We start from the raw sequence: 27,173 nt of genomic DNA on the forward strand, positions 1-27,173 counted from the left end.
CTAGAAGTAAAATTGATTTATTGGCTTGAATTGCATGCCTCCTACATTGGGAATGTGTCACAAATAAAGCCCACTTTTCATTATTTATAACTTCAAAGGAATTAAATACATGTTTGTGTGAAAGTCACCCCAGGATTCAGGCTATTAATCTTTACCGGGCAGGCACATATGTGACCTTCCATGAGACCTCTGCCAGAGGGATTTAAATGTTATATTTCAGCACACCAACTGATCTAGATCTATACACTCAAAATTTAAAGCCCAAAGGAATTTGGGGGGGTCTCAAACATTTGCATGTTAAACAGGAGTCCAGTAGCACCTTAAAGAATAACAAAACAAATTCTAATCTAGCACAAAGGTTCATGAGTCAGCACTCACTTGCTCAGATGCCTGCATTTAACTGAGCTCTGACTCATGAAAGCTTATGCTGGAATATACTGTACTTATGTCTAATTTTGCTACAGCATGGCTACCCTTCTGGAGTCATCCACATTTAGATATATCATGATGTGTCCCAATGTCTGCAGTAGGAAAGAGAGGCTGGAATAGAGAAAGAGTAGTAAGATGGCTATTTTGTCCTAGTTAGAACTTCAGTACCAACTGTGGAAGTTGTCACAGAGGACAGAATCTCAGCTCCCCACCCCCCATCCTGCTTTCATAGTGGACACTTTCTTTCCAGACACTTTTTGGGCTGAAGTCCTGTACACACTTATTTGGGATTTAACCATGTTGGTCTCAGTAGAACTCAATACTTTCAAGCAGTTTTTGATGCTCTAGGAAAGGTGGCTCATCTGCACATGAACTTTACATGCACCTTAAATTCCCTGCTATGTCACAGAGGTCTCTGTGAGCTTTTCCTTAATTTTTGGACAGGGCCAGAAACAGAGCAAACCCTTGGGCTACTTCCATTTTAAGGAGACCTTTTGAGTTGGACCAGGTGGACTCTTCCCTGCTTCTGAATGAAGACTGCTGCACAACGGAATCACTTCTGGGATCTCTTTGAAATCCCAGCTCAACAATGTCTCTTTATGTTTGAAATAAGCATTTAGAATATATATTCCAGCTCTTCAAAGATCTGCTCAAGGAAGCTCACAAAGTACCAAAACACAAAACCAACCAATACAATTAAAACAACAGCATAAGTAATATCAGTAATAAATAAGCCATAAAAAATAAGCCAGGGACACAAAAACAGCATGAAACAACATTCAATCGCCTAAGATGATTCAAAAGTTCCGAATCTAGAAGCCGACCGTTAAAAAGATGGAATTCCTCAGTTAAAAATCTGGTAAGAAGAAATGTGTTGGCCTGGCGCCAAAGGGCAGATGTTCAGTCCTGCTTTGCTGTGCCTACCCACTAGGCTTCAACAGCTGTGTGGTCTATAAGCCAATTCATTTTCCCTAGGCGGCGATTTCGACCTTGTTACAACTATCACCGAAGTTGTGAATGAATTAAAAGATCCCTGTTCACATTCCATATCATTTCTTAGAGAGGCTTCCTCCTCTCCTTTGGCTGACCTGTTTAATCTGGGCGCAATTAAGGAAAAGTGCATGATGGCCCAGTCCCCTTCCAGAGTCTCTCGTTTGCCTAAAACAGTCAGCTGTATCCATTCTACCCTCTGGGAACGGAGAAAGAGACAGAACAGAACGGATGTCCCCGTTTTTCTCAATGGACGGCTCTCCTCCAGCAGCAGCCTCCGGCCCCAGCCTTCCCCTACTTATTAGCATAATAAATCCCCGGCAGCGGCCATTGGCCGCGAGGAGCCGCGCTTGTGCGTGACGTCAGCGGTCTCAGAGTAATGCCCGGGTTGTGGCGCGTAGTTGGAGCCTGTAAAAATCCTCGGCGCGGCGGCGGCTGCAGGAGACGCGGAGCCAAGCAAGCCACGAGCGCAGCGGAGGAAGCAGGAAAGCGCGGCCGCGTCTCTGCTGGGCTTTCGGGTGACAGTGAGGCAGCCCGGCTGAGGGGGAGGTTGGCCGCGGGCGAAGCATCCCCGGAGAGCCTGGTCTCTCGCCATGCCCTCTGGCCAGCCGTAGAGGCCAGCCCTGAAGGGGGGCCGTCCTGACCGCCCAAAGGAGCGCCGCGCCTCGCTTAGCGTCAGTGCGAGGGGAAAACAGAGTCCGAAGAGCCAGAGGCGGGAGCCCGAGACGAAGGACCCTCGCCGAGGGACTCTTCTGACGGGACCCCCGCCCCCCGTTCACCCACCAGGGAAGCGGCTCGCAGAGATTCGAGGCGCCCCTTTCAACTCCCCAGAGCGGGGCAGCGGTGTGGCGAGAGAGGCGTCTCCTGCCTGGCTGCTAGGAAATCAGTGAGCGGCTGCGGAGGACGTCCACTCCCCTACCGGCCCGTATCCTGCGCGTCTCTCCGGACTTGGGGAAGGAACCCCGGAAGGCGAAGCGCTGTTAGGGACTCTGCGGGGTTCAGCTCGCCCTTGAAAAGCCGTCGGGGGCCAGATTGGGAAGCGCCCGTCAAATTCCAGGGCGCTCCAAGTCAAGGGGTCCAGTGAGGCCAGGCAGTGAGACCGACGAAGGTGAGGACGGCAAGGGGGTCGCCAGAAGCCCCTCCATCGCCTGAGGATCGGGCGAAAGGCTCAGCCGGAGACTCGCCCGACCAAGCCCGGGCTTGCCCCTGGCAGCTGAGCGTAAACGGGGAAGGTTTCCCCTCGGAAGCCGGCAGCTCCCCCCGCCACCCCCGGGCAAGATGAAAGCGGCTGGCCTGCCCTCGTTGCTTCTGAACACCCTGCTCATCTTTGCAGCGCAGCCCTGGGAGGCGGCTAGCTCCCCGCCGGGCACTTCCCGATCCGGCTTCCAGCCGCAGCGGGACGCCCCAAGCTTCTCCCGGTTGCAGAGGAAGAGTCTGTCGGTCGACTTCATCGTGCCGTCGCTGTTCCGGACCTACGTGCGGGAGCTGGTGCTCGGCGGCGGCGGCGCCCTGGGCTGGTTCCAGGCGGGCTGCCACCTGGTGCTCGACTGCCCGCCCCTGCTGCGCGCAGCCCGAGCCTGGCATCCCCGGACCGGGGCGGCGGAGCCGGCGGGCCGAGCCCGGGCGCCGTCCAAGGTGCTGAAAGGGGGCTCCGTGCGCAAGCTGCGTCGCGCCAAGCAGATGGTGCTGGAGGTGGGAGAAGCCAGCCTGAGGGAAGGCTGCGCCTGGGATCCTGCCGGGGAAGGAGCCGAGGCGCCGGCGGGCCAGCTCGACTTCAACCTCACCGAGCTCTTCAGCTGGTGGATCCGCTCTGGGGAAGGCAGGCTGAGGATCCGGCTGATGCCCGAAAGAAAGGCGTCTTTCCTGGGCAGAGAAGGCAGCCTGTCCGCCGCGATCAGAGCCTCCAAGCCCCGTCTGTCTTTCCAGATGGCCACCAGAGGTGAGCAGATCTGTAGCAACTCCTGTGTCCAGATAAGAGCGGTCTTCTGCTTTATTACCGAGAATTGGGGGCGGGAGGAGGGGAGAGATAACTTGTTGGAATGGCCAACTTTGCCAAAGGAGAGGATTTGGCAAGTCTAGTTGCAGGGGTCTCTTTACTTTTCTGGATTCTCTGAGTTCCCTTGATTAAGATAAAGAGGCATAAAGAACAGTGAACTTTCATTTATCCTGAAAACTTCAAAACACTGCTTTTGTAAAGGTCTTTAAGATCTGCTGATTTTTAATTAAAGCAGCTAGATGTTTATCCCTAGTCCTTCTGTCAGATGTGTTTGCAGTTTACTCTCTGAGAATTTCAGAAGGATTCCAAAGTTTCAGAAAAATATAATGCAATAAAGTTTGTGTCTCAGAATGGCTTTGAAAACGTTGAATTCGAACTGCTTGTCTGTACCTGTTGTGCTGGCTTGTAAGATCACTTCTCCGTTGGCCTTGAATATTTTGTGGTATAGCTGGCAGTTCCAATAAGGTGCTGAAGATTTGTAGACTATGTCTTGCAATGCTGACTTATTTGCTCTGTCCACAAACCCTGCTGCTGTCTTAGTCATAGTAGGTTGATTGAAGGCAAACTTTCTTCTTTCCTTTTTCTCTTAATGGGATCCCTCCCCGGAAACTGCCTATTTAAAGAAAAACAAGTTATGACCACAGTCTTAAGTAAGATCTGTATTTTTCAAGCAGTAGACTTTGGTGCATCTTCTGGTTCCACAGAGGTTTTTTGTTCATTACTTAGAGAGGTGCATTTATTAGTTTTGTCTTTCTGACTCCTTGTCTGACAGTTTTATCCCAAGCGTGTTTACCTAAAAAGTAAATTTCATTGGATGTAATGAAGCATTCCTAAGTAAACATTCAAGGTAAAAATATTAATATTTTAAGGGAATACTTGAGGGAGAAAATAATGCCTTATATCTGCAAATCTCAGGAAAAAAGGTGCATGGAACAGGGCAAGGAGAAACCTTTGTTCATCAAACCAGTCATGCTAATAAAAGGTTGTATTGCTTTTGAGTGAAAAGAACTTCCAGCCGATTGAGGACATTATAAAATAGTTGGTTGGTAAACAGTGATGTTCTTTAATGCAGTACACAAGCATCTTACTCTGGACCAGTCTCAAAGAGGCTGGATATAAATGTGTGAAGCTCATTAATATCTCTGTTTTGCCAGTGGCAGCCTATTTTCAATACTCAAACAGATGGGTGAATACAAAGTTCAGTTACATACCCTGGGGTTTGTTAACATCAGTGGATTTTGTAGGAAATCCATGCCATTGAACTGAATGGCAAATTTCCCAGATAAAGGATCAGGATTCTTTGTTAAGCCAAAAAATGGGATATGTTTCAAGGCAAAGGGAGCAAGATAACTTCAATGCAACAAGTATTTACCAGGTTTCTTGCTTCAAACAGAATAGTAGAACAATGCTTTGAAATCAGTGACCAGTCTTGGTTTTGTCTTTTTCTGTGTATTAACTGATATCAGTCAATATCCAAATCAAGATTTTTTTATTGATTAACAGCCTGCTGAAACAGCTTCCCGTGATTCAAATTATTGAGTTCATCAAAACAATAAATTGAAGATCCAAACTCTTAATTGCTACAATTTTAAGGTATTCCTTGTAGATACATCCATTAAAGTCTATGAAGGGTGGAAAGCAAGTATGTAGTAAGGTTTCGTCCTTGAAGGACATTTCCTTTCCCCCTCATGAGCAGAAAAAAATTCTGCTCACACATATGGTGTTTGGATCTTGCCCACTATTACTTGAAGAGATGAGTTCACGTGGGCTGCTGAATAGTAAGTGGTTTGTGAACTGTTCAATGTTTTATGTACAAATGGAATAGGATGTTGACAGTATCAGCATTTGTTTTGAGAAAAAAGTAGTGCATAGAACCAATGCACAGAGGAATGATAGTTATCCAAGTTTAAAATGAAAGATGAATATTTTTTCAAATCTTAATTTAGTTGTTCAGAAAGTTGTAAACAATATAATTCTCAAGGGCATTTTCTGTATGGTGTAGTGGTTAAGAACGATGACTCTAATTTGATTTTGATTCCCCACTCCTCCACACAAGCGGTGGATTCTTATCTGGAGAAATGGATTTGTTTTCCAAGTCCTACACATGAAGCTTCTGGGTGAACTTGGGCTAGTCACAGTTCTCTCTGAACTCTCTCAGCCCCACCTGCCTTAGAAGTCTGCTGTGGGGAGGGAAATGGATTGTGTTTGGAAGCCAGTTTAAGATTCCTTACAAAACATAAATCTCAACTCTTCTTTTTTTCTTCTAATGTATTCCAAGGTAGTCAGTTTGTCCTGTGTTCTGACACTTCCTGACTCCCACCCCTTCTTATGCAAGCTTAGAAACTTCAACCTGGTCATGCAAATATAGTGTGCTACTTTATTGCTGGACAGTGCTATTCTGAGCTGGAGGTGTCTTCTCACTTTGTGCTGGGATAGATCCTAGCTGAAATGTTTTGCTTGAGGAAGTGAATGTGCTATAGCTGAGCTATACATTGATCTGCAGAATGACCACAACCCTTGTGGATCCAGTCTTGAATAACTTGATCAGGAGGCATTTGTCCTCCAACTGTGAAAGAACTGTTCTGACTATATATACTTATTCAATCCCATTAGCTTCATGACAGCTATACCACTGTTCACTAAGTGATCACTGAATTGCTTATCCCTTTGTTCCAATTATTTCCCATTGAACTTCCTAAGGATAGTTGGGTCGTTCTCAATGATACTGTATATGCTTCACTATCAGAATACAACCCAGTCTACATGACTAGTTCATATTTTACCCCATCCTCCCTTTACACATCAGAACTGAAACTGAGCTCTGTATCTCTTCAGCAGTGTTAAGAATTCCCTAATTAACATCCTATTCCCTATAATGTGCCATAAGGACATAAACTGGCATTTATTAAGCAGAACCCTAATCAGCAGAGTGTTACTAAGTAACCCTATACTTAATGGCCTGCAAAATAGTCTTAGATAAATCTTTTAAGAGAGATGTATCTTCTTATCAGCTTGAAAATGAGCTGAAGCGTCCTGCTTCTGGCTTATAAAAGAATCAATGGCCCAGAAAGTTTAAAATTACTTCAGTGGGCTCAGCTTAGACTGAAGGCAGTCTAACTATCTAACTGAAATAAAAATGGGACAATAAGGAGTCAGGTGCCATTTTTGAGTCTTGATAGTAGACCTCCAATGGACCCTAGAAGTTAAATCTGTAAAATAAAGATCTTAATTTCAAAACCATCAAGGACTCAGTTTTCAAAGAAATGAAATCTTCCTGGTCACTCTAAGGGCTAATCTGTTCTTATGTCATCCAGTCTGGATCACTGGATTCAAAGTTGTGTGTAACAAAGCCACTGGAACAAAAACATTCAAATGTGCTTGTTTGATAATCATGTTTGCTCCATTATTCAAGAATCCCAAATAATCCTAGCTGTGCTAATAATACTATCCATAGTTAGCAGTTCAGCTACTCAAAGGTTTCCATTATTGTTAACACTAGCCAAACTGATGCAAAAAGAAACAGTTGAGATCTTCTTCCAGTGACATCTAAGCAGTTGTTCCATTGCTCCAGTTAATTGAGAGGACCTTGTAAACAAGACAGACCTAAAATCAACAGTGCAAAACTTCTACGTTTTGTTGGACAAACAGTGTGTTTTTCCTCAATCCCTTTTTAGTGAGCAGTTAAAATAATTAACTTGCTTTCTTTGTTGATAAAAGATGAGGATTGAAATATCTATTCTTTGTGGATATAAACTACAGCTGGACTTATGTCTGGGTCTCAAACTGTCAAGAAGTTCAAGTAAATGTTATGAGTCTCCTTAACTATCACCCTCCACTGTAGTTCCTTTAAAAGTTATTTAGCTGAAATTCATGCTTTCTGTGTGTAACAAATCGCCCTCGAAGAGAATTCTGTAAAGGGTGGTCCTCAGCATGCATGTGCAGTATTATTGAACAGTCAGTAATTGTCAGGAAAAAAGTCTTTATCTTAAGGGCATCCACAAATGCATAACTTTTAGAACAATATGGCAGCAAAAATCTTTACAGTAAAATATATGGGACTACTAGATTAGGTTCTCAATCTTTCTTATAATGATATTTTCTAAGTGTCTTTATTGCTTTCCCACATTTTATTTATTTTCAGGGACAATCTACAGGTGAAACAAAATATCATAAGTCTCTGACGTATCCTATTCTGCAGTCTCTGAAAAGCCAAAATGGTCCCTACTGCAATATTTTCTTTAAGACAGTATCAATTCCTCCATTCACCAGGGACGATATAACCCTCACATGTTGTGGGAGGGAACTGGCTCTCTATCTACCATGCAAATAAGGGTTGATGCTCTGAGTTGATGCTGTGTACAGACATCCACTGGCATGGATATTGAGTTCCTGTGATCATGGTGGAGAGATATCACATGACCCAAAACCTCATGTAAAGTGCCTACCTCACATGAGATTGGAGGAGGGAAGGGGTAAGCATTTTGCACCACCATGCAAGGACAGCTCCCATCCTTGTATGGAGTGGTCTGTAATTTGTGGGACCGCTTGTTACAGCGACGGATAAATCTCCAGATATAGCAGTGGAAAGGGGTGTTTTCGTTTGCCCTGTGGTTTGGGATGGCTCAGTAACCTGCAAATAAAACTAAAGCTTTAGCTTCCTGTGAGGATGAATTATTACTTACAAAGGGGCATGTGTGGGGTGCATATTAAAGCACAGCCAGTGCAGTGAAGCCTGAAAAGGATTCAGAAGGTCAAGACTCTTTGATGCATGGGACTGATTGATATGTTGAGCAGCATTCCTTAAGATAGCAGCGCATAACATATTCACTTGAGACTGGAAGGTGCATTTCTCCCTGATTTATAGCATGCATGTGGATTAACAGAAATTTAAATCACAGGGTTGTGTCTGAAGCTACTTGGGCACTTGCTGTCTATTCATCATTGCATTCACCAATGGCAAGGGCTCAGGGACGCTGGTTCAGCAACCTGCACAGCGTCCCACTGCCAAAGAGGGTGACGGTAGCTGCATGCCAGCAGTTTTGCCCCTACGCACGGATGCTCTTCTGAAGGGTTTCTTCAATGCAACTCTTGGTTCCCTTTAACATTTCAAAGATTGTGAGAATAGAAGTTATTTTAGTATTCAACACTCTGGCCAGTATTTTGCAACTTGTGGGGAAAAGAACAGGATGGTGACATAAACCAAACTGGGATCGTTTTTAGATTTTCAGATAAAATTCGGTACGGAAGTCATAGTGTCACAAGAGCAGAGGTTTTTTTCCCCTTTGCTTAACCAGAGAATCTTTGCAATTTTGTAGATTCTAGACTGGAATGAAAAATGAGGTCAGGCTTAGCACGTCCTGAGATATCCAGAGGACAACAGGGATCTAATGGTACTTCTACATGCTGGTCACTACTTTTGCAGACAGCGCTCTATCTAAGGATGTTCCCTTGAGGACACTTTTCTTTCTAATCATATTTGTAACAGCTTGCAGGATCCATTTTGGATTCTGCAACCCACTTGGGCATTTTTGCAGTATGCAAACAATCTGTTTCAGTCTCTGTCAACACTTTCCAAGGTGGAATTCAGAAATTTTGCTCATTCTCAGACTCAGTGCTGTGATAGCGTGAATTAGAAAGAGGCTAACATCTATGTTGAGATATCCTTGCACGAAACAGTTTTCTTTAAAAAAACACACAATAAAAATAGCCCCAGCCATTTTGTATTTATATGGCTTTTGTATGTAATATCAATGAAAAAAATACCCAGTTTACAGCCCCATCCAAGGGGTCAGGTGCGTGGTTGTAGTTCTACAACCAAAAGGCTTCCCTGGTGGCATGGGGAGACTTAAAATGCTGAAAAGGCTCCCTGCCACCAGGACACCCCCATTGGACAGAATAGACTGTCACCACTTTTGTTGGTGGTTTAAGTCAGCCATCCCAGCCACTGGCACATTGGGGTGAATGGCTGGGAGGGAGTTGACTAAAACTGGCTCCTCCCTCTGCCACATGCTTGGACCACCCCTGTTGCACCAATGGCAAGGGCTCAGGGACGCTGGTTCAGCAACCTGCACAGCGTCCCACTGCCAAAGAGGGTGACGGTAGCTGCATGCCAGCAGTTTTGCCCCTACGCCAGGACAAGTGCTCTGGGGAGGGCAAATCCACCATTGCAGTCACGTGCTGCTTCTACTGATAGATTGCCCCCTTAGATGGGGCTATTAGTCTTTCAAGTGAATAAAGTGGGGCAGTTGAATTAATTGCATGGATGTCAAGGGTGCATCATTCTAAAGCTGATCCACTGCATTTTCTGCAATATCTGGATTCAAATTGATGCCAAGTTGGAAATGCTTCTCTCCAATAAGTCATATAAAAATTGTGCAGACTTTTTATCTGAGTCTCCAGCAATTTCTTGCGTGGACTATGCCTCCAGTGCTGTCCCAATGCTGCACTGAACCAATACATTGTCTTAAGTTGTTTGGTTTAGAGAGGATTGGCACAGTCATTGGCACATAGATGTAGGGTGTATCGGTTCAGTACAGTCAATAGCAAAATAATTCTGTGTGCGGATGTTCTTTTAGATTTCCTGAAGTAGGTCTCACTAACAGAAGCCATCAATATGCTTGCTTCTACTGGCTTCAATGGGTTTATGTCAGCCGAAGATGCTTGTAAAGTTCTGCTTAATTGGTTTTAATATTGTAGCTTTAGGACTTGTTTGTAACTTCCTACATTTGGTCATTTTATTCTTTCAGGCTGCTGCACACATTAGATTCACCATGGGGAAGCTGCCAAAATAGCCCTAGTATGGCAAGTGTTCCTCTTTCTGCCATAACAATGCAGAATTACTAACCATTTGGATCTTTGCCATGGTGTTGTGAGTCTCTGGGATTCCAAGGGTGGCCACCAAAGGGGATATGAAAATGTGGAGGGGACATGGAGACCCTTGCTTGATACTGGAGATCCACATGATAAGTAATTCAGTATGTTATGGCTAAAACTGGGATTACGTACCAAAGCAGGTCCTTAATGTTAGCAAATATTACTCATGCTGTGACCATTAGTTGCTGAAAACTCATCACTTGCTTCTATATAGCTGGAAGCTTACATCTGCAGTGGCTGGGTAGAGGTAGTACAATCAACTAAGAATCTGCCAAAATCTATATTCAGCATTCTTATAAGGAAACTAATAGGAATTACCTAAGTGTAATGTTGGAAAAGTGTAATTGTTAGGGTCAGCTACTCTGGTCATCAAATGAGACTTGAGAAGGTTTCGAGAGCTCTATTGGAACAGTGTCAGCCCAGGGCTCAGATAGCCGAAAGTAAAGTTTGGCTCTCTGGCCTCTGGTATGTACTTGTAAGTTACAGGATGGTTCATAATATCAGCGTTATAATATCAGTGTTATAAAAGACGATGGGAACAGAAGCATTGTTTAAGGATAGGCAGTTCATTCCTTCGGAGGAAGGCAGATAAGAGTGAATGTTTAAGCTCTATTGACTAGTTACATGTGAGCAGGGGGAGGCCTCCTTTGCCTTGGGCGATTATAATGGTTGGGCTATCTGTGGCCTTGATGCGGACGTGCGAGCTGCCAGGCCGAGAATGGCGCAGGCCTGTCAGTAATATTTGACAGATACAAACCCCCTGACTCCAATGATATATCAGGAGTAGAAACCTTTATCAAGGTTATACTAGTTTAAATATCATAGCTTTTCCCTAACTCTGCCTCTTGATCTGGGTGCTAAGAATTCTGCTGGAGTCCCCTAATTCCCTGCAGTTTCCAACATTCTCTGGGAAGACAGAACTACTATTAAGCAGTTTAAATCGACAGTCTAATATGAAGATACCCTTAGGCTTGGAAAATAAGATAATAATACTTATTGTCTCCAATGGAGTATGCATTTCATGTTGTGTCTTTTGTTTGCTTTATTATTCCTAGCAGCAAAAAGAGTTTTATAATGAGGAGTCTAAACTGAGGGCAGTGAAAGCTAATAGGAAGAGTCTATGATGAAGAGCCACATTATGCTGTCCATCCATGTCTTTTCACAATACTGCAGTGATTTTGCTTGTATTTGTCAGCTATATTTCTTTTGTTTGACTGTGTTATTTAACCCTGGATGTTGCACAACCTCAGCTGAAATCTTGTAACACCCTGCCACCTATTCTATCAAATATACAGGCATAATCTCAATTTGGGTTAATCATTCATCACTTGTCTATAAAATGTGTAAAGGACTTGTACAATCAGTGCCTTTAGTTCTATTTTAAGTTCAATTTAATTCCACGGGACTTTTGTGTGTGTGTGTGGGCGAGTGTGTGTGTGCATGCGTGCATGTGTGCTTACATTGGAGGAGTGGGAAATGGAACCTAGTTCACCAGATTAGAGTCCACCACTCATGTGAAGGAGTGGGGAATCAAACCTGGTTCTCCAGATTAGAGTCTGCAGCTCTTAACTACTACACCATGCTGGCTCAGAAGTAGAATGTTGAAAGTTTTCAGGCTATTCTGGCAGCAATTGTCTGTAGAACAGAAAGATGGTCCAATGGGGCACCCTGACTCCAAATTTCAGTACATATAGTGTAAAGAGAATACTATGCTTGAATTTGTTGAATTGGCAATAATCGCAGATTCATGATGCACACAAGATTTTCTTAGAATTGAAATTCAGCTTCAAATTATGAAATCTGAATCCCAATTAATGTAAATGAGTTTTGTTCTGGTATTCCCAATCGACCCATGCATCGAAGAATGTGTTTAGTCTGGATTCTTTTTTATATGTCTACTAAAACTTTCTTTTTAAGCACAGTGAATTACATCCCTCCTATATTTCTTGAGCAGTTTTCATGACAAATAATTTATTTGACAAACTATAGCCTTGTCCTCTGTTTGCAAAGTGACTATCTGGAGTTATGGATGTCTCTAACTTTTCAGAGTTATTTGCCAGGTAATTTCAGCAAATGTTTCTCAGTCTGTAACTTGTTTGTGTGAAGGCCATTGTGTACATTTGCGATTCAAAATTCATGCTTCTTTTTGAAGGCTAGTGGTATATATTTGTTTGTGCACTCTGAATCTCACACCTAGAAATGTATAGGCCGTTTCTGCACGGGCAATTCATGGCGGCCTGGAGACGGTAAAAACACCGTCTCCAGGCCGCTCGATTGTTTCCGCATCGTGGAGCAGCTGAAGGCGCTACGTTTGCCGCTGCCGCCATCGCGCCGCCCGGCCGGCCTGAAGGCTGGCGTTTCCCCAGAGCGCTTCCAGCGCTCTTTGAGAATCGCCGGCATGAACGCTGCCGAAGCGAGCGGCGAAAGCGACTTCATACCGCCCTCCCACCCGGCATCTTCAACTTCTCCCCGGGCCTCCGGTGGCGTCAGCCCGAGGAGCCTGGTGACCTACGCCCTGGCCCTGCGCTTGGCCTGGAAGCAGGCGGCGCCCAGGGCCGAAAGCATCAATCCCAATTGTACTCGGCGACAGCCTTGAGTCTCTGGGACAGGCCCAGTCGGCTGGTATGGCTCCGCGGCGCCCGGCTGCCCAACTTAAAGCTTCAAGGACCGTCCATCGCGGGACGGTCCCAAAGCACGGGCTCTTCAGGTCGGCGCGCAATGCGCCGACATCGCCGTTTCCGCCGCCGTGCGGAAACGGCCATAGAGAATGCCATCGTGGGAGTGAGCCCCAGTGAAAAGACCCAAGCAGGAGTCTGAGTAGACTTGCTTAGAATGGCACTGAAGGACTTAAGGTTTATACTCTTGCTTGAAATTCAGTTTTTCTAATTCCTGCTAGTAATCTTAAATGCTAACATATTGATGGGCATTAATATAGTACAAGTGGGAATCCACAAAATTCATGAAGAAGGGAAATCCCATCCCCTCACTGTTTCAGGCCTCCTTCCTCCCCTTTCCCCTGCTGCACCAGCTCTGCTTTCTTGCCAGCTCACATAGCACTGTGCTGGGTGAATGTGACCAGGCCTTTTCCTCCTCTTTCCAAGGCACTGTCTCTTGAGCATTGTCAGGCCTCTCCTTACTTACCATATATACTTGCATATAAGTCGAATTTTTCAGCACATTTTTTGTGCTGAAAAAGCCCCCCTCGACTTATACGCGAGTCAGATGTATTTTAAAAAATATTTTAGGGTTTTTACTTTGTTGGCCATCAGGGGGCGCAGTTTTTAGGCTAGCAGCACCAAAATTTCAGGGATTTTTCAAGAGACCCTGCTGATAATACCGCCCAAGTTTAGTAAAGTTTGGTTCAGAGGGTCCATAAACCAAAGAAGGTGCCCCTATCACCCATTGTTTCCAATGGAAGTTAATAGTAGATGGGACTACCCTTTTGAAGGTCCATAACTTTGGACCCCCTGAACCAAACTTCACCAAACCTGGGTGGTATCATCAGGAAGGTCTCCTAAAGATACTCTGAAATGTTGGTACTGCTAACATAAACATTCCTCCCCTGACCAAAAATCCAGTTTTGAAGGATTTTAACTCTTGATGATGTTTTAGCTTAGTTTGCTTTCTGGTTGAGCTTAAGGTTTTTGTATTTTTTACAGGTATTGTTGAGACTACATTGTTTTTTGTTTTCGACCCTCTTTTCCCACATACAGAGCTAGTTTTCTACTGTTTTTTTATTTCTGAAATAAAAAAATTCAAAACATTTTAACCTACTGATGGTCTCCAATTGATGCTTAATTTTTATTGAGTATCTATTTTATCTTATTTTGAGAGGAATTTACCAGTAGCGGCTGCATTTCCCACCCTCGACTTATACGTGAGTCAATACGTTTTCCCAGTTTTTTGTGGTAAAAATAGGTGCCTCGACTTATATGCCGGTCGACTTATACACAAGTATATATGTATCTAAAATCCTGCTGCTGCCACAGAAAACCAAGACTGGCCATCTGTAAGATTGCCCATCACAGACATCAAAAGAGGATTCAATGGTAGTAATGATAATCTTTATTGAAACCCTATGCAAGGTTGGTAACCATAATTCTCTATAGCCAGATCTAAAGAAGCATAGCAAGCAGAAGGGCTGATATACTCTATGGGGTGGGGAAGACATCCCTTAACCAGGTGGCTGACATAGGCATAACATCATCAGCTGTTACCTAGTACTGTTTCAGTTAGTTTCAGACCGTGCACATCATTATCTCTAACTCCACAAAGCTGGAATGCACTTGGGGGCCCAGAAGGGGAAGGAAAGAAAACTATTGTCAGACATTATGGAAAAGAAGGACAAGCAAATACAAAGACTGACATCATCACACAGGCAGTTCCCAGACGTGCAACAGGAGGCTTGTTCGAGGAGAAATAATATAGCAGCTCTGACAGGACCATCAGGGGCATGACACCATCCCTGGAGCTGCCTGAAACTTCCTCCTCTTGCCTGGGGGAATCCCTTGGCCAGTCCAGCTCTTGGTGGCTGCAGCAGCTACTGCCATTTTGAAAGAATATTGTCTGCTCAAGGACACATCACCCTATTTCAAAAATAGGAGGGGGAATTTAAGCCTCCCAATAATGTCTTTTTTAAAATTTTCAGATTTTTCTGCAGACTCAGGGGACCCCTCAGGAAACTTGCTGTGGGGACAGTCTGCAAATTTAAGTATCTGCAGGGAGGAAGCAGAATTGGAAATTCCATATATAGATACAAGTCAGTACATCTAACATATAATAATGTACGCATGGTTTTTTTAAAAAAAGACAGAACTTTAAAGGAGATTATTTTAGGGGTTTAAACTTCTAAAAAAGTTGAAGCCATGAGGGAAAAATGTCAGCAATACTTATTTATGAAATTTTAACTTATTTTACTAATACTATGAAACACATCATTTATAGCTTGCCAAATAAATGATACTATTTGGCATCTTTATATAATTTAAAAGTATAATTGACTTACAGCTCAATCCCCATATTGCCCTGTTAGGCCCCTCCGCTCCTTGGAGGAGGACCTACTCATGATCCCTGGCCCAAAAAAGATCAGCCCTGGCCCCTACTTGGTGGAACAGGCTTCCTAAGGAGATCAGGGCCCTGCGGGACTTGCAGAGTTTTCGCAGGGCCTGTAAGACGAACCTGTTCCACCAGGCAGTTGGCTAGCCTGGTTAAATACATCTACCTTTCCATCTGGCCTCCCGTAGACATGGGGGGTGGGGGAGAGCAGTCAGGCACCATCTGCATTTTTTATGGGTTCTTGTTATCCTGAATATCGGTGTTTTAAATTATGTTTTTATGTATGTTTTAAGACTGTTGTTCACTGCCCTGAGCCCTTAGGGGGAGGGCGGTATACAAAACTAATAAAATAAATAAATAAATCCTTAACAGAGTTACACCCTTCTATCCCATTAACTGTTGTTAGTTTTCTACAAACAAAATGGCTAACTACCCCAGTACTTGAAAGTGAGCTGTAAATTGTTGTGCCCTATGGTATTTTCGCACATGCATCTTAATCTTTTGCCATCTGAGATAAGGGTGAGAGATGAATTTTTTTAAAGTATAGGAAACAAATTGTATTGTTGACAGAGTCAGTCTCATGCACTTATGGTAACCCCCCCCCCCCCCAAGAGTACATAGATATGAAATTAAACTTTATGACATTGAAAAATCTGAATTCTTTAATAATATCTCATCGACTCATTGTCGTCAAACACATTATAGTATATGAACTGTTGCCAAAACTAATCAAATTTAAACAATAAAAAATTATCCTTGAAAATGTGTTGTGCATTTCTATGGTATGTTCAAAGGTTATCGTTATCTAATGCTGCATATTGTTTTGCATAAAAATCCTTATGCTACACAGTGTGAGAGAGTAAACCTTGTCTGAAAAATGGGAGTGGGAGGGGGTGTGTGACTTCAGGAAAAAGCTGTTTTTTTTTCCTGATTTTTTTCCTGGGCTTTCACTAATTATTTGATCTGTTTGTGAAAGCACTTTCAGGTGCTTTGTTTTATGCTAATGTTTAGTAGAAATGTAATTATAGTTAAAATCAACAGGAGAGAAGAAGTCTGTATGCAGAGATTGCTCGGAACAGTGAATTTACTACAAATCAATTAGCACATCTGTAACCTCCTTGCTTAAAGTACTTAATGAGTTGATGGGAGAACTGGAGTGCAAGTTCTAACTCCTGAGATTGTCTCTAAAGATCTGCCTTGAGCTAAGTTATGACTCTTTCCACATGCAAGGATATTCAGAAGTGTGTGTTATAGTTTAGGCAGCCAGGCATAGATGAAAAAGGTCCTTTCTGAAATGAGCTACATTTGTCTTGCTTCTATAATTCAGAAAAAATTTGGTTGGAGAAAAATGTCATGGAAGCATAAATGCAGATTTGATAAGTTTGACCTTTCTTCTCTTCAGTACAATAAATGTCAGAAAGCTTAAAATGACAAGGTGGAATATTTGGAGGTTATTTATGTGCTTAAATATTTAGGCAAGAAATGCATTTTAAAACTAACAGGCTGATCTTGTGATTTTGCTATGCCAGAGTCTGCCTTGTTGAGTCGCTCTGGTACAATTATTCTAATTTTGAGCATTCCCAGCAACAATGTACAAGACCAGGAACCTGCAAGACCAAGCACAATTCCACAGAGGCCACTCAGAGATGTTCCACCAAACTTATGGTTGAAGACATCAAAGATTTTACATCAACTTCCTTTCCTTTCCATGCTGTTTCCTTGTCCCTATTTATGCCCTGTCCATTGATGTCTCCGATGGCTCCTCTACTCTTCATTTGCATGGTTGTTTTCAAGAACTTGAAACTGAAGGCATTAACTGAGAGTCATGACCAGGGCATTACTGTTGGTTTTAATTTTTGTGATTGTGTTTCTAATGGAATTTTATACAGTTATTTATATGTTTTAAAATTGTATTTATGTTATTACGCTGAGCTCATCTTAGGTTGAGAAAGGGCACGGGGAAAATATAATAATAAAAATTTAAAAATAAAAAGACCACCAGTAGAAACAAGAAATAATGTGGTTACATTACTGCCAATTCTTCCTCCAGAACCTTTCACTCCTGACACTGCCTGCTGACAATGTCCCATGGAAACTTTGCTTAGAAACCTTCAGTCAATATGTGACAACAGAAAGAATATCGTAATGAGGATGTGCAACCAAGTCAGCCCCTCCTACCATCCACAATCCCTGAGTGTCCTTCCAAACAACAGCCTACAAGCACCTCCTGTGTCAGAGGCCTCCAATGCACAACACTTAGGAGGGAACAAGCTGCTGCAGTTCAATGTCTCAGAGGTCCGATTAGGCAATGGTATGAATTTCCTAGCAACCCAAATGCAGCCAGTAGCAGCCTGTGAACAACCACTTTAACAAGGAAATAAGCCATGGAAGGAGAGTGATTGTGAACATAATGACCAAATCCATTTCATAGCCCAGTGAATAGGAAGTCTGTACTTAGAATCCTTTGGAGACAGACAACATCAGATGAAGTGTTCATGTCCCAGTGATGACACCTAGACAAAAGACATATAACAGAGCACAATATGCGTGTATTAATGTCTGTCTATGAAGGAGAACCTTTTTTTGCAACAGATGGGGATGAAGAAGCTTACAGAACATAATGCATATGATAATATTGCATTCAGTGAAATGAATGGAAGCTTACAGTGGAAATATAATCATAATGGGGAACAAGAGCAACAGGTTCAATTGATAGTCCTGAAAGGTGTAAATGTCTCATGGCCAAAAATATGCTCAAAATAGAAGTCTCTCAGGCCTAACTTGTGACATACACCTGTCTTCCTCACTGTGCACTAGATTTGGGGAACCCAGTTCTGAAGCATCTCCTCATTCAGTAGAACATTACCCGCTCACCTTGCAAAAATTAATTTTTATTTGCCGTCACCCAGGAGAAAGGCTTTGGAGAGCCAGTCTTGTTTATTACATTTTATTATAACTTTCCTCCAAGGAATTCATGGCAGCTTCCATGGTTGTTCCTCACAGAAATTCACAGCAGCCATGTGAAGCTGGGCCAAAATAGAATGCCTGGCTGAATGCATCTAGTGAGTTTCATGCTAGAGGGGGGATTTGACCTCTCCAGTCCTTGCGCTGTGTTCTAAACAACAGTGAAAGGTTTGCAGTCAGGAGGACAGTGAGACCGCTGCTCATCTTTTATTATTTATTACATTACATTTATACCCTGCCTTTTATATTACATTTATACCCCACCTTTACATTCAGACCCCTGCTCTCATCTATCCATCCATCCATCCATCCATCCATCCATCCATCCATCCATCCATCCATCCATCCATCCATCCATCCATCCATCCATCCATCCATCCATCCATCCATCCATCCATCCATCCATCCATCCATCCATCCATCCATCCATCCATTACGTTATGTTACATTTATATCCTGCCTTTTTCTGGAAGACTCAAGACAGCTTCACTAGTGGTCCATTGACAAGGCTATGGACAAATGATTGATCTTCAGCCTTGATGTAATGGTGACGAATACTTTGCCCTTCCCATAATGTATTTACTCCTGGAGACAAGTGTGGTGAATAACACTTTGGAGAAGGAGGTTCTCTGTCAGGAGAACAAACACATAGGTGCTACTGATCTTTTAATTTTTTTAAAAAAGTATCATATTTGTATACTGCTTTTCTTCTTGCAAGCACATAAAAAGTACAGTAAAATATAAGGATTAAAACCACCAATTACTGTAAATCTAAAAACAGATGTTGTTGAACAATGTGAGTAGCAGGATTGTGGGATGGCTAGTATTAATTTCTGCAGGGCCGTTGTTTTCTCTGAAAGCTCCAGGATGGGCAGCATAGTGATGTGTGTGAGCATTCCTTCTCTTTGCATCCCTATACTGGGATTGCGGAATCTTTTTCAGTCCAGTCTGTGATGCAATTCTGACCAGGCTGGGAACACAGAAAGGGAGGGCAAAGGTGGCCATGCCCCACAGGAGGTTCCCAATGCCATTGCTACTGTTTGTAGTCAATGTGGTATTACAGGTGCAAAGTACCCACTAGCCTAACATAGATAATCACTTAGGGCACCAGCTTTTAATCCATTTGGAAGGGTACCAAGCCAACCCCTCCCCAGTGGCAGCCCAACCCAGTACCCAGAGGTTGCTGCCAGCCTTCCTCATCCAGGATGGGCTGGTGCAGAAACTGGGAAGCAGCAGCACAGCAGGGTGTCTGGGTGTGACAGTCACACTGGACGGGAGGAGCAGGGCAGCCACTAGTGGAGTTCACTGGTGCTGTTGTACAGCTAGCCTGCTTGGCTGCAATTTGCCATCCCGCACAGCAGAATTTGTACCTGTGTGCAGGTAGGTGTGGCAGCTCCAGACATCATTGCTGCCTCCCCAACATACAGGAGGCTGTAATGCCACAGCTGCTACAGCTGGCTGGCTGACTGTGTAAAGAGGTGGTAGGGCTCCTCTGGGTCCTGGCCATTTAATTTACATGGACTGCTCTATACTGGCACTACTGACTTGTTCACAACTTCCCCTTGCTTTTGATTGGCTAAGGATTACTAGGGCCTGCCTCTTGCAGATAAATGTGCTCTTGTTTCTCTCATTCTGTCAGTGGCTTTCCCATATTATTGCCAGGTTGCTTCTCTTTGCCTCTTCCCAGATCACCATAAAAATATGAATGTGGGCTGAGGGTGGCAGCATTGGGAAGTGAAGGTTTCCCAGATTGAGGGGCAGTGAGGGCAGCTTCCAGTTGGGAGGGGGAGAAAAACAGTCGCTTCTGTAGGGGAAATGGTGGGTGGCTGCCAAGGGTGGCAAAAATCTTTGTGACAACCTTGGTACTGTTCTTTGTGACTGCTAAATGGCTACTTGGTTGCTTCCGGAAAGACAATGAATAATGACTAACAGTTACCATAGAGAGTTCCTGTGGTTGATTTTGTATTTGGGGTTGGGAATAAAATGTGCTGTTATCTAGATAGATATTCTTTCATTTCCCATTCACTATCCCCTGGAAATAAACATTGGAACATTCATCTTCAAAGTAGATGATGCAGTCACTAGATGCTATGATTAAGGACAGCAGCAGTCCTAGAACGTCACGGTTACCCTGCATGCAACAACCCCTGCCTACTAAGAGATCCACAGTGGTGGCAGGGCACAGGTCTCATTTTCAGAAACTGTATTTTATGCAATACATAGGAAAGGAAATTTATTTTATTTCCTTGGCAGCACGAGGCATATAACAGCCGGCTGAATGGTTTCAGGAGTATCTGCTATAAGACAGTAGTGTCGGCATGTATACATCCGTTCCCCTCCTTCTTCTCAGCCCACTTGTTTGAATGAGCTGCACATCACTCGTGCTGGTGTCTCAGCAAGCAGCATTTGCATTTATCTCTCCATATGCATGATTATTCACATGTTTTGAATGTTCTCATCACCCTTTGTATATGCTTTTTTAGGCTCACTCTTAGAAATTGTCCGTAAATGACCACTGTAAATCTCAAAACCAAACTTTTTTTCTGTTTTTCTTTTTAAGGAGAAGCAGCAGGATATATTGAAGAATATGTTAGAAGTGAGGAAGAGCCTTCATTAATTCAAAGAGAATATTTGATTCATATTAGGCAATCACAGGCTGCTGGTCTATAAGAATTTTAAAGCAGTATTAAGAGGCCAAGGGATGTATCTGTGCCTGCCCATTTTTAAGCGATCTGTCACTAAAAATAGTGTGAGGCGTTAGTATAGTCTCCAACTAATTTCCTGTCCTTGATTGTAACTGATTAGCAATCCATTTCCTGATGCATTCCTTTTTCAAGTTAGCACCTCATGAGAGTGGTACTAACTTGGCTGCAACTGGTACAGACAGAACAGAGGCTTAGTGCCAGCAGGGTGGGGTGTGACACCCTGGGCGGAGGTGTGCCAGGCCACTGTGGGTTCGTTCCAGGGGTGGGGCACATGCACCCCAGGCAGAGTTTCCCCTCGCTCTGCCTCTGAGACAGAATTACTCTCAGTGTTTCTCACTTTGGCAATTAATGTGACTCACCTTCTACATCATCGCAGCTTTTTTTTCTTTCATAAAACAAACAGAAGAACCTAACTTTGGCATAAATGTCCATTTTCCACTCATTCATTTTCTGAGAGTATGGCAGGTATTTCTGCCAATGCATAATCTGTCATTACACAGCAACATGGCAATATCTCCCAACATTCTCCACCCTCTTTTTCAAAGTTTTTGTTTTGGTGGTCTTCATTATGGAGTGCATTTGGGACATCTGTTTCAAGTTTTGCATTGGAGGGTCACCCTTTTGGGGCAATCACTGAGCACCGGTTTTGACTTCCCCTGCCCTCTCTGCTATTAATCTGAGTTGCCATAATGAAAGACAGAGGCTGGAGAAGCTTGAACAGCGGGGAATGGGTGGCCAGACAGCTGGGCCCTGAAACACAGCCATCCTTTCTTGTGGCTGGTTATTGCCAAGCACACCAGGGGCGGGGGGAGGGAACATTGGGCTGCCTTCCTCAGCCACCTCTGCCCCAAGCAGCTGAGCGAGAGAGTTCTGTTATGCAGCTGCCTTTGTCATATAATCACTGGCCAGTACCTGCAGATCCACATGTTAAGCACAAGAGTCAGGCACTTCTCCTGCCAATCTGCCCACTTGCTTACCCTGCCCTGCCCTGCCCTGCCCTGCCCTGCCCTGCCCTGCCCTGCCCTGCCCTGCCCTGCCCTGCCCTGCCCTGCCCTGCCCTGCCCTGCCCTGCCCTGGTTGATGGTTGAACAAAAGAGCACAGCAGATTTTACCACCTTCTTACAGGCAGGCACTTGCAAGTCTATGCACCAAGTATGAAGGGCACTTGTGTGGGTCCTGCTACCATATTTCCCCCCATTTCTTTTTGAGTGATGGATGTGGACCAAAGGAGCTGGCAAAGGGAACAGAATGCTGGGCTTTCCATGCCTCCCCCCAAGGGGGACACCATTGCCCTATGTAAGTTATTCCTTTTATTTTTGTTCAGTGGGTTGAGTAGGAGTTTTTGGGGTCCCACCCTTGACTTTGTGGAGGGCCCCTAGAACTTTAGTGTATTTCTAAATACACAGATGTAACTGCACTTAGAATATTTGGTTTTTTTAAAAGAAAGGCCCAAATTCATAGAGAGAAAATCTGCATATAGAGAGGAAATGCAGGAATGATGTCTGTACATTGAGATAGAGTAAAATGAAAATAGATTCAGCACATATCACATGAGCAGGTATATCCTAATTACAAATGTGCTATAAACATACATATTATAAGTCATCTGAAGAGGAAATTTTAATGTCAAACAAGATAGATTTGTCTAAGTCAGGACCCTTGGATTTCTTTTTGTAACTTAGTCAATAAGTAATTCTAGATTGCTCTGAAAAACTACTTAAAACAATGGACATTGTCTGTCATCCTTTAGGTTTTCAGTTTATTCATTTGAGATCTGTTGTATCTCATTTGAGAAGGTATCCTGTGCAAAAATGCAAGTTCTTCTGTTGTGAATTAGCTTATAGTAGGGATTTTTTTTGCTAATGTAAGAAGGCAATAAGAGCAGTTTCAATGGAAGTCAACAGCTCCTCTCTGACCCTTTAAAGTTTAGGCTTTTGTTGAGAAAACCTGCAACAATTGCCAGAACTGCTTACATATGGCCACAGCTAACAGCTCCTCACTACAAATAGATACCACAGGTTTGAGGCTTCCAACTTAAGACCCAAGTGGCCCCTAAAGGTAGGTGTAGGGTTTGCCAGGACTGAAGCATGCTAAATCCTTGGTGTATTGGGTCATGGCTGGGTCATAAGAGAACTGCACATAGCTGGTTCCTTAGCGCTTAGGTTGGGGGTGAGGTTTACCTTAGGAACAACATTGGGTGTGATGTAGTGAAAACGAAAGAGCCTTTGCATCTGATGCTAAATTGAGTATTGCATGTGAGTATTCCTGAAACAGGAACCAGACTTGTATTGCTGCCTCCCTCTGAATCAGGAGATTGACTTGACTTATTGGGGGAAAATAGGACAAAAATCAAATAAATAAATAATCTTGACATTTTACATTGTTAAAACTTTAAAGTTTTGCATTATTAGAACTATAAATCTTTTCATCGTAAAATACACATCAGATATAGATGTTGTATATTTTTAAAATTAAAGGTGAATTTCTCTGAAACTTCGAAAGCTGGGAGGTTAAGAAAGAAGCCTCTAAAGTGGGATATATCAAGAGGTGCTGACAGAAATGGATAAATCCTAGGGTTGGAGATTCGGACAGTCCGAATCTGGATTTTTACCGAATCTGCACGGATTCGGACAGATTTGGACGAGCAGGGTCCGAATCTGAGCTGTCCGAATCTTAACAGATCCGAATCCATGGATCGCCAGCCGAATTGCGTTTTTATTTTTTGGTGTTTTTCACGTTTCGGCCTGCAGGGGGCGCATTTTTAAACATATCGGCACCAAACTTACAGGGTATCATCAGGAGACTGTCCTGATGATACCCTCCAAGTTTGGTGCAGTTTGGTTTAGGGGGGCCAAAGTTATGGACCCCCAAAAGGGGTGTCCCTATCCCCCATTCTTTCCAATGGGAACTAAGGAGATGAGGCTACCCTTTTGAGGGTCCATAACTTTGGCCCCCCTGAACCAAACTGCACCAAACTTGGAGGGCATCATCAGGACAGTCTCCTGATGATACACTGAAATATTGGTACCAATACATCTACAAATGCACCCCCTGCAGGCACCCCCAGAAATTTGCAAAAGATTCTTTGTTCTGCAGTGACTTAGCTGTATTGCTGTCAATAGGGAATTTCTGATAGAGGGCTGTGGAGTGCACATTTTTCATGGTAAACCCACAAAACTTTCAGGGAATCTTCAGGAGAGTCTCTGGATGACACCATCTAGGTTTGGGGAACTTTACTTCAGGGGGCAGTGGGAGATGGGCCCTACCCTTTTTGGGTCCCATAGAATTAAACCCCCTGAAGCAAAATTCCCCAAACCTGGATGGTGTCATCCAGAGACTCTCCTGAAAATACCCTGAAAGTTTTGTGGGTTTACCATGAAAAATGTGCACTCCACAGCCCTCTATCAGAAATTCCCCATTGACAGCAATACAGCTAAGTCACTGCAGAACAAAGAATCTTGGGCAAATTTCTGGGGGTGCCTGCAGGGGACGCATTTTGAGATGTATCGGCACCAAATTATCAGGGTATCATCAGGTGACTGTCCTGATGTTGCCCACCAGGTTTGGTGCAGTTTGGTTCAGGTATGGATCCTCAAAAGGGGTGCAACTATCCCCATTGTTTCCAATGGGAGCTGATAGGGGATGGGGGCTACACATTTGAGAGTCCATAACTTTGGCTCCTCTGAACCAAACTGCACCAAACTTTGGGGGTATCATCAGGACAGTCTCCTGATGATACCCTGAAAGTTTGGTGTCACTAGCTTTAAAAATGCTGGTTTGCATGTTTCACCGCTCACTCACTCCAGCAGGCTTCATGTGCAGGAGCGGTGAAACATGAAAACCGGAATTTTTAAAGCTAGTGGCACCGAATTTCAGGGTATCATCAGGAGACTGTCCTGATGACACCCCCCCAGGTTTGGTGCAGTTTGGTTCAGGGGGACCAATGTTATGGACCCTCAAAGAGGGTCCCTATCCCCCATTGTTTCCAATGGGAGCTAAGGAGATGGTGGCTACCATTTTGAGGGTCCATAACTTTGGCCCCCTTAAACCAAACTGCACCAAGCTTGGGGGGTGTCAACAGGACAGTCTCCTGATGATACCCTGATATTTTGGTGCCGATATGTCTAAAAATGCACCCCTGCAGGCACCCCCAAAAATTTGCCCAAGATTCTGTGCTCTGCAGTGATTTCTGCATTGCTGTCAATGGGGAATTTCTGGTGGAGGGCTGTGGGGTGCACATTTATCAAGGTACAGTCACAAAACGTTCAGGGTATCTTCAGGAGAGTCTCTGAATGACACCATCCAGGTTTGAGGAACTTTGCTTATGGGGGCAGTGGGAGATGGACCCTACCCATAACATTGAACCCCTTGAAGCAACGGTCACCAAACCTGGATGGTTTCATGAAGAGACTCTCCTGAAGACACCCTGAAAGTTTTGTGGGTTTACCATGAGAAATGTGCACTCCACAGCCCTCCCACAGAAATTTCCCATTGGCTGCAATGGAGCCAGCCAGCCACTACAGAGCACAGAATCTGGGGAAATTTCTTTGGGTGACTGTGAGGGGTGCAGTTTTAGAGCTACTGTCACTAAAATTTCAGGGTATCATACAAGTACTGTCCCTATGATACTCCCCAAGTTTGGTGAAGTTTGGTTCAGGGGGTCCAAAGTTATGGACCTTCAAAAGTGTAGCCCCCATCTCCTGTTAGCTTCCATTGGAAACAATGGGGGATGGGGCACCCCTTTTGAGGGTCAATAACTTTGCCCCCTCTGAACCAAACTGCACCAAACTTGGGGGGAATCATCAGGACAGTCTCTAGATGATATCTTGAAATTTTGGTGCTGCTAGCTTTAAAATTGCGTCTCCTGCAGGCCAAAACGTGTAAAAACACTAAAAATTCAAAAAAATAATAAAACGGACCCAAATTTTTCAGATTTACCCGAATTTTCGGGCATATCCGAATCGGCTATGATTCGGATTCGGGCATACAAATCATTTTATGCCCCAAAATACCCAAATCCGAATTTTACCGAATTTTTTTAGTATTGACCAACCCTAAAATCCTTTTAATTAATCTAATCAAGTAATTCTGGCTGCATCCAGAAGATGGCACTAGCACGCTCAAGAGTACAAATTGAGGTCCTAATCCTGAAGATTTTTTTACATCGGTTTAATTCCATACAATTCAGTGTGACTGCTTCAGTGTGATTATAGTTAATATGTACACAGAACACATTTATCAGCATGTGCATGGGCTGCTGATATGTACTTAATGTGTAGTTTTTACAATCCACATTTAAGTTTCAAACTAAACATTACGTGCCCATATATGCATATTTTTCAGATGTTTTCTTTGTTAAAATGGAGTACCCAGAAGATCTGATGCTGTTTCTGCCCGGCTGTTTTGCCCTGGTAAAACACCAATGGGGGGGAGTAGCCTTCACACAGGCGGTGCCACCAAATTGATGCAGTGGTGCTCCCCCCCCAATGGTGTTTTTAAACCTTGCTTGGGGAGCAAGATTTTTGGAAAATGCCGGCTTCCATTTGGTGCTGAGTGTATGGCACTGGGTGGAAGCCGGCGCATTTCTCACGGCCTTCCTGGATGCCTCCTGCTGCCTTCTGTCACTTTGTGGAGGCCAGGGGACACGCCTCCTGCCCCCTGACTCCAGAGTGTCACTCTGACCATGGGGGTGTGTCCCCTGGTCTCCACAGCACAAAGGAAGGTGGCAGGATGTAGGAGGTGTCTGGGTGCAGGACCAGTTCATGCACAGCCAGCAGGACCGTTCATGCGAACAGTCCCGGTGTGTGTGTGTGTGGGGGTGTGTGCATTGGCATAAACTATGCCGATGCACCCCCACTCAGCTGGCCATGCAGAAATGGCCTGAATTTCATCTAGGGACTAATAGGAGAGTGGTGGCATTATAGTAGCCTTCCTTCCTTCCTTCCTTCCTTCCTTCCTTCCTTCCTTCCTTCCTTCCTTCCTTCCTTCCTTCCTTCCTTCCTTCCTTCCTTCCTTCCTTCCTTCCTTCCTTCCTTCCTTCCTTCCTTCCTTCCTTCCTTCCTTCCTTCCTTCCACTCACCTACCCACCCACCCAGTTTAGGTTTCCAGGTTTTTCTCCCTGAAAGATTTCAGGCAACAATGTGTATTAAAATAGTTTCACA

The 27,173-nt window shown here is 44.0% G+C and overlaps 1 protein-coding gene across 2 annotated transcripts in view; it reads left to right on the top strand.

Annotated features, from left to right (window-relative positions):
- The first annotated feature begins 1,839 nt into the window (after positions 1–1,839).
- The window catches only part of ALK (ALK receptor tyrosine kinase), a 745,837-nt gene continuing 720,503 nt past the window's right edge, over positions 1,840–27,173 (top strand). For both annotated transcript variants that reach the window (XM_048511093.1, XM_048511181.1), the window contains exon 1: positions 1,840–3,358. In XM_048511093.1, the coding sequence (XP_048367050.1) occupies positions 2,698–3,358 (661 nt within the window). In that variant the 5' untranslated portion in view covers positions 1,840–2,697. The remainder of the gene's footprint in view (positions 3,359–27,173) is intronic.

Source organism: Sphaerodactylus townsendi, linkage group LG01 (genome assembly GCF_021028975.2).
Source record: "Sphaerodactylus townsendi isolate TG3544 linkage group LG01, MPM_Stown_v2.3, whole genome shotgun sequence".
NCBI lineage: Eukaryota > Metazoa > Chordata > Lepidosauria > Squamata > Sphaerodactylidae > Sphaerodactylus > Sphaerodactylus townsendi.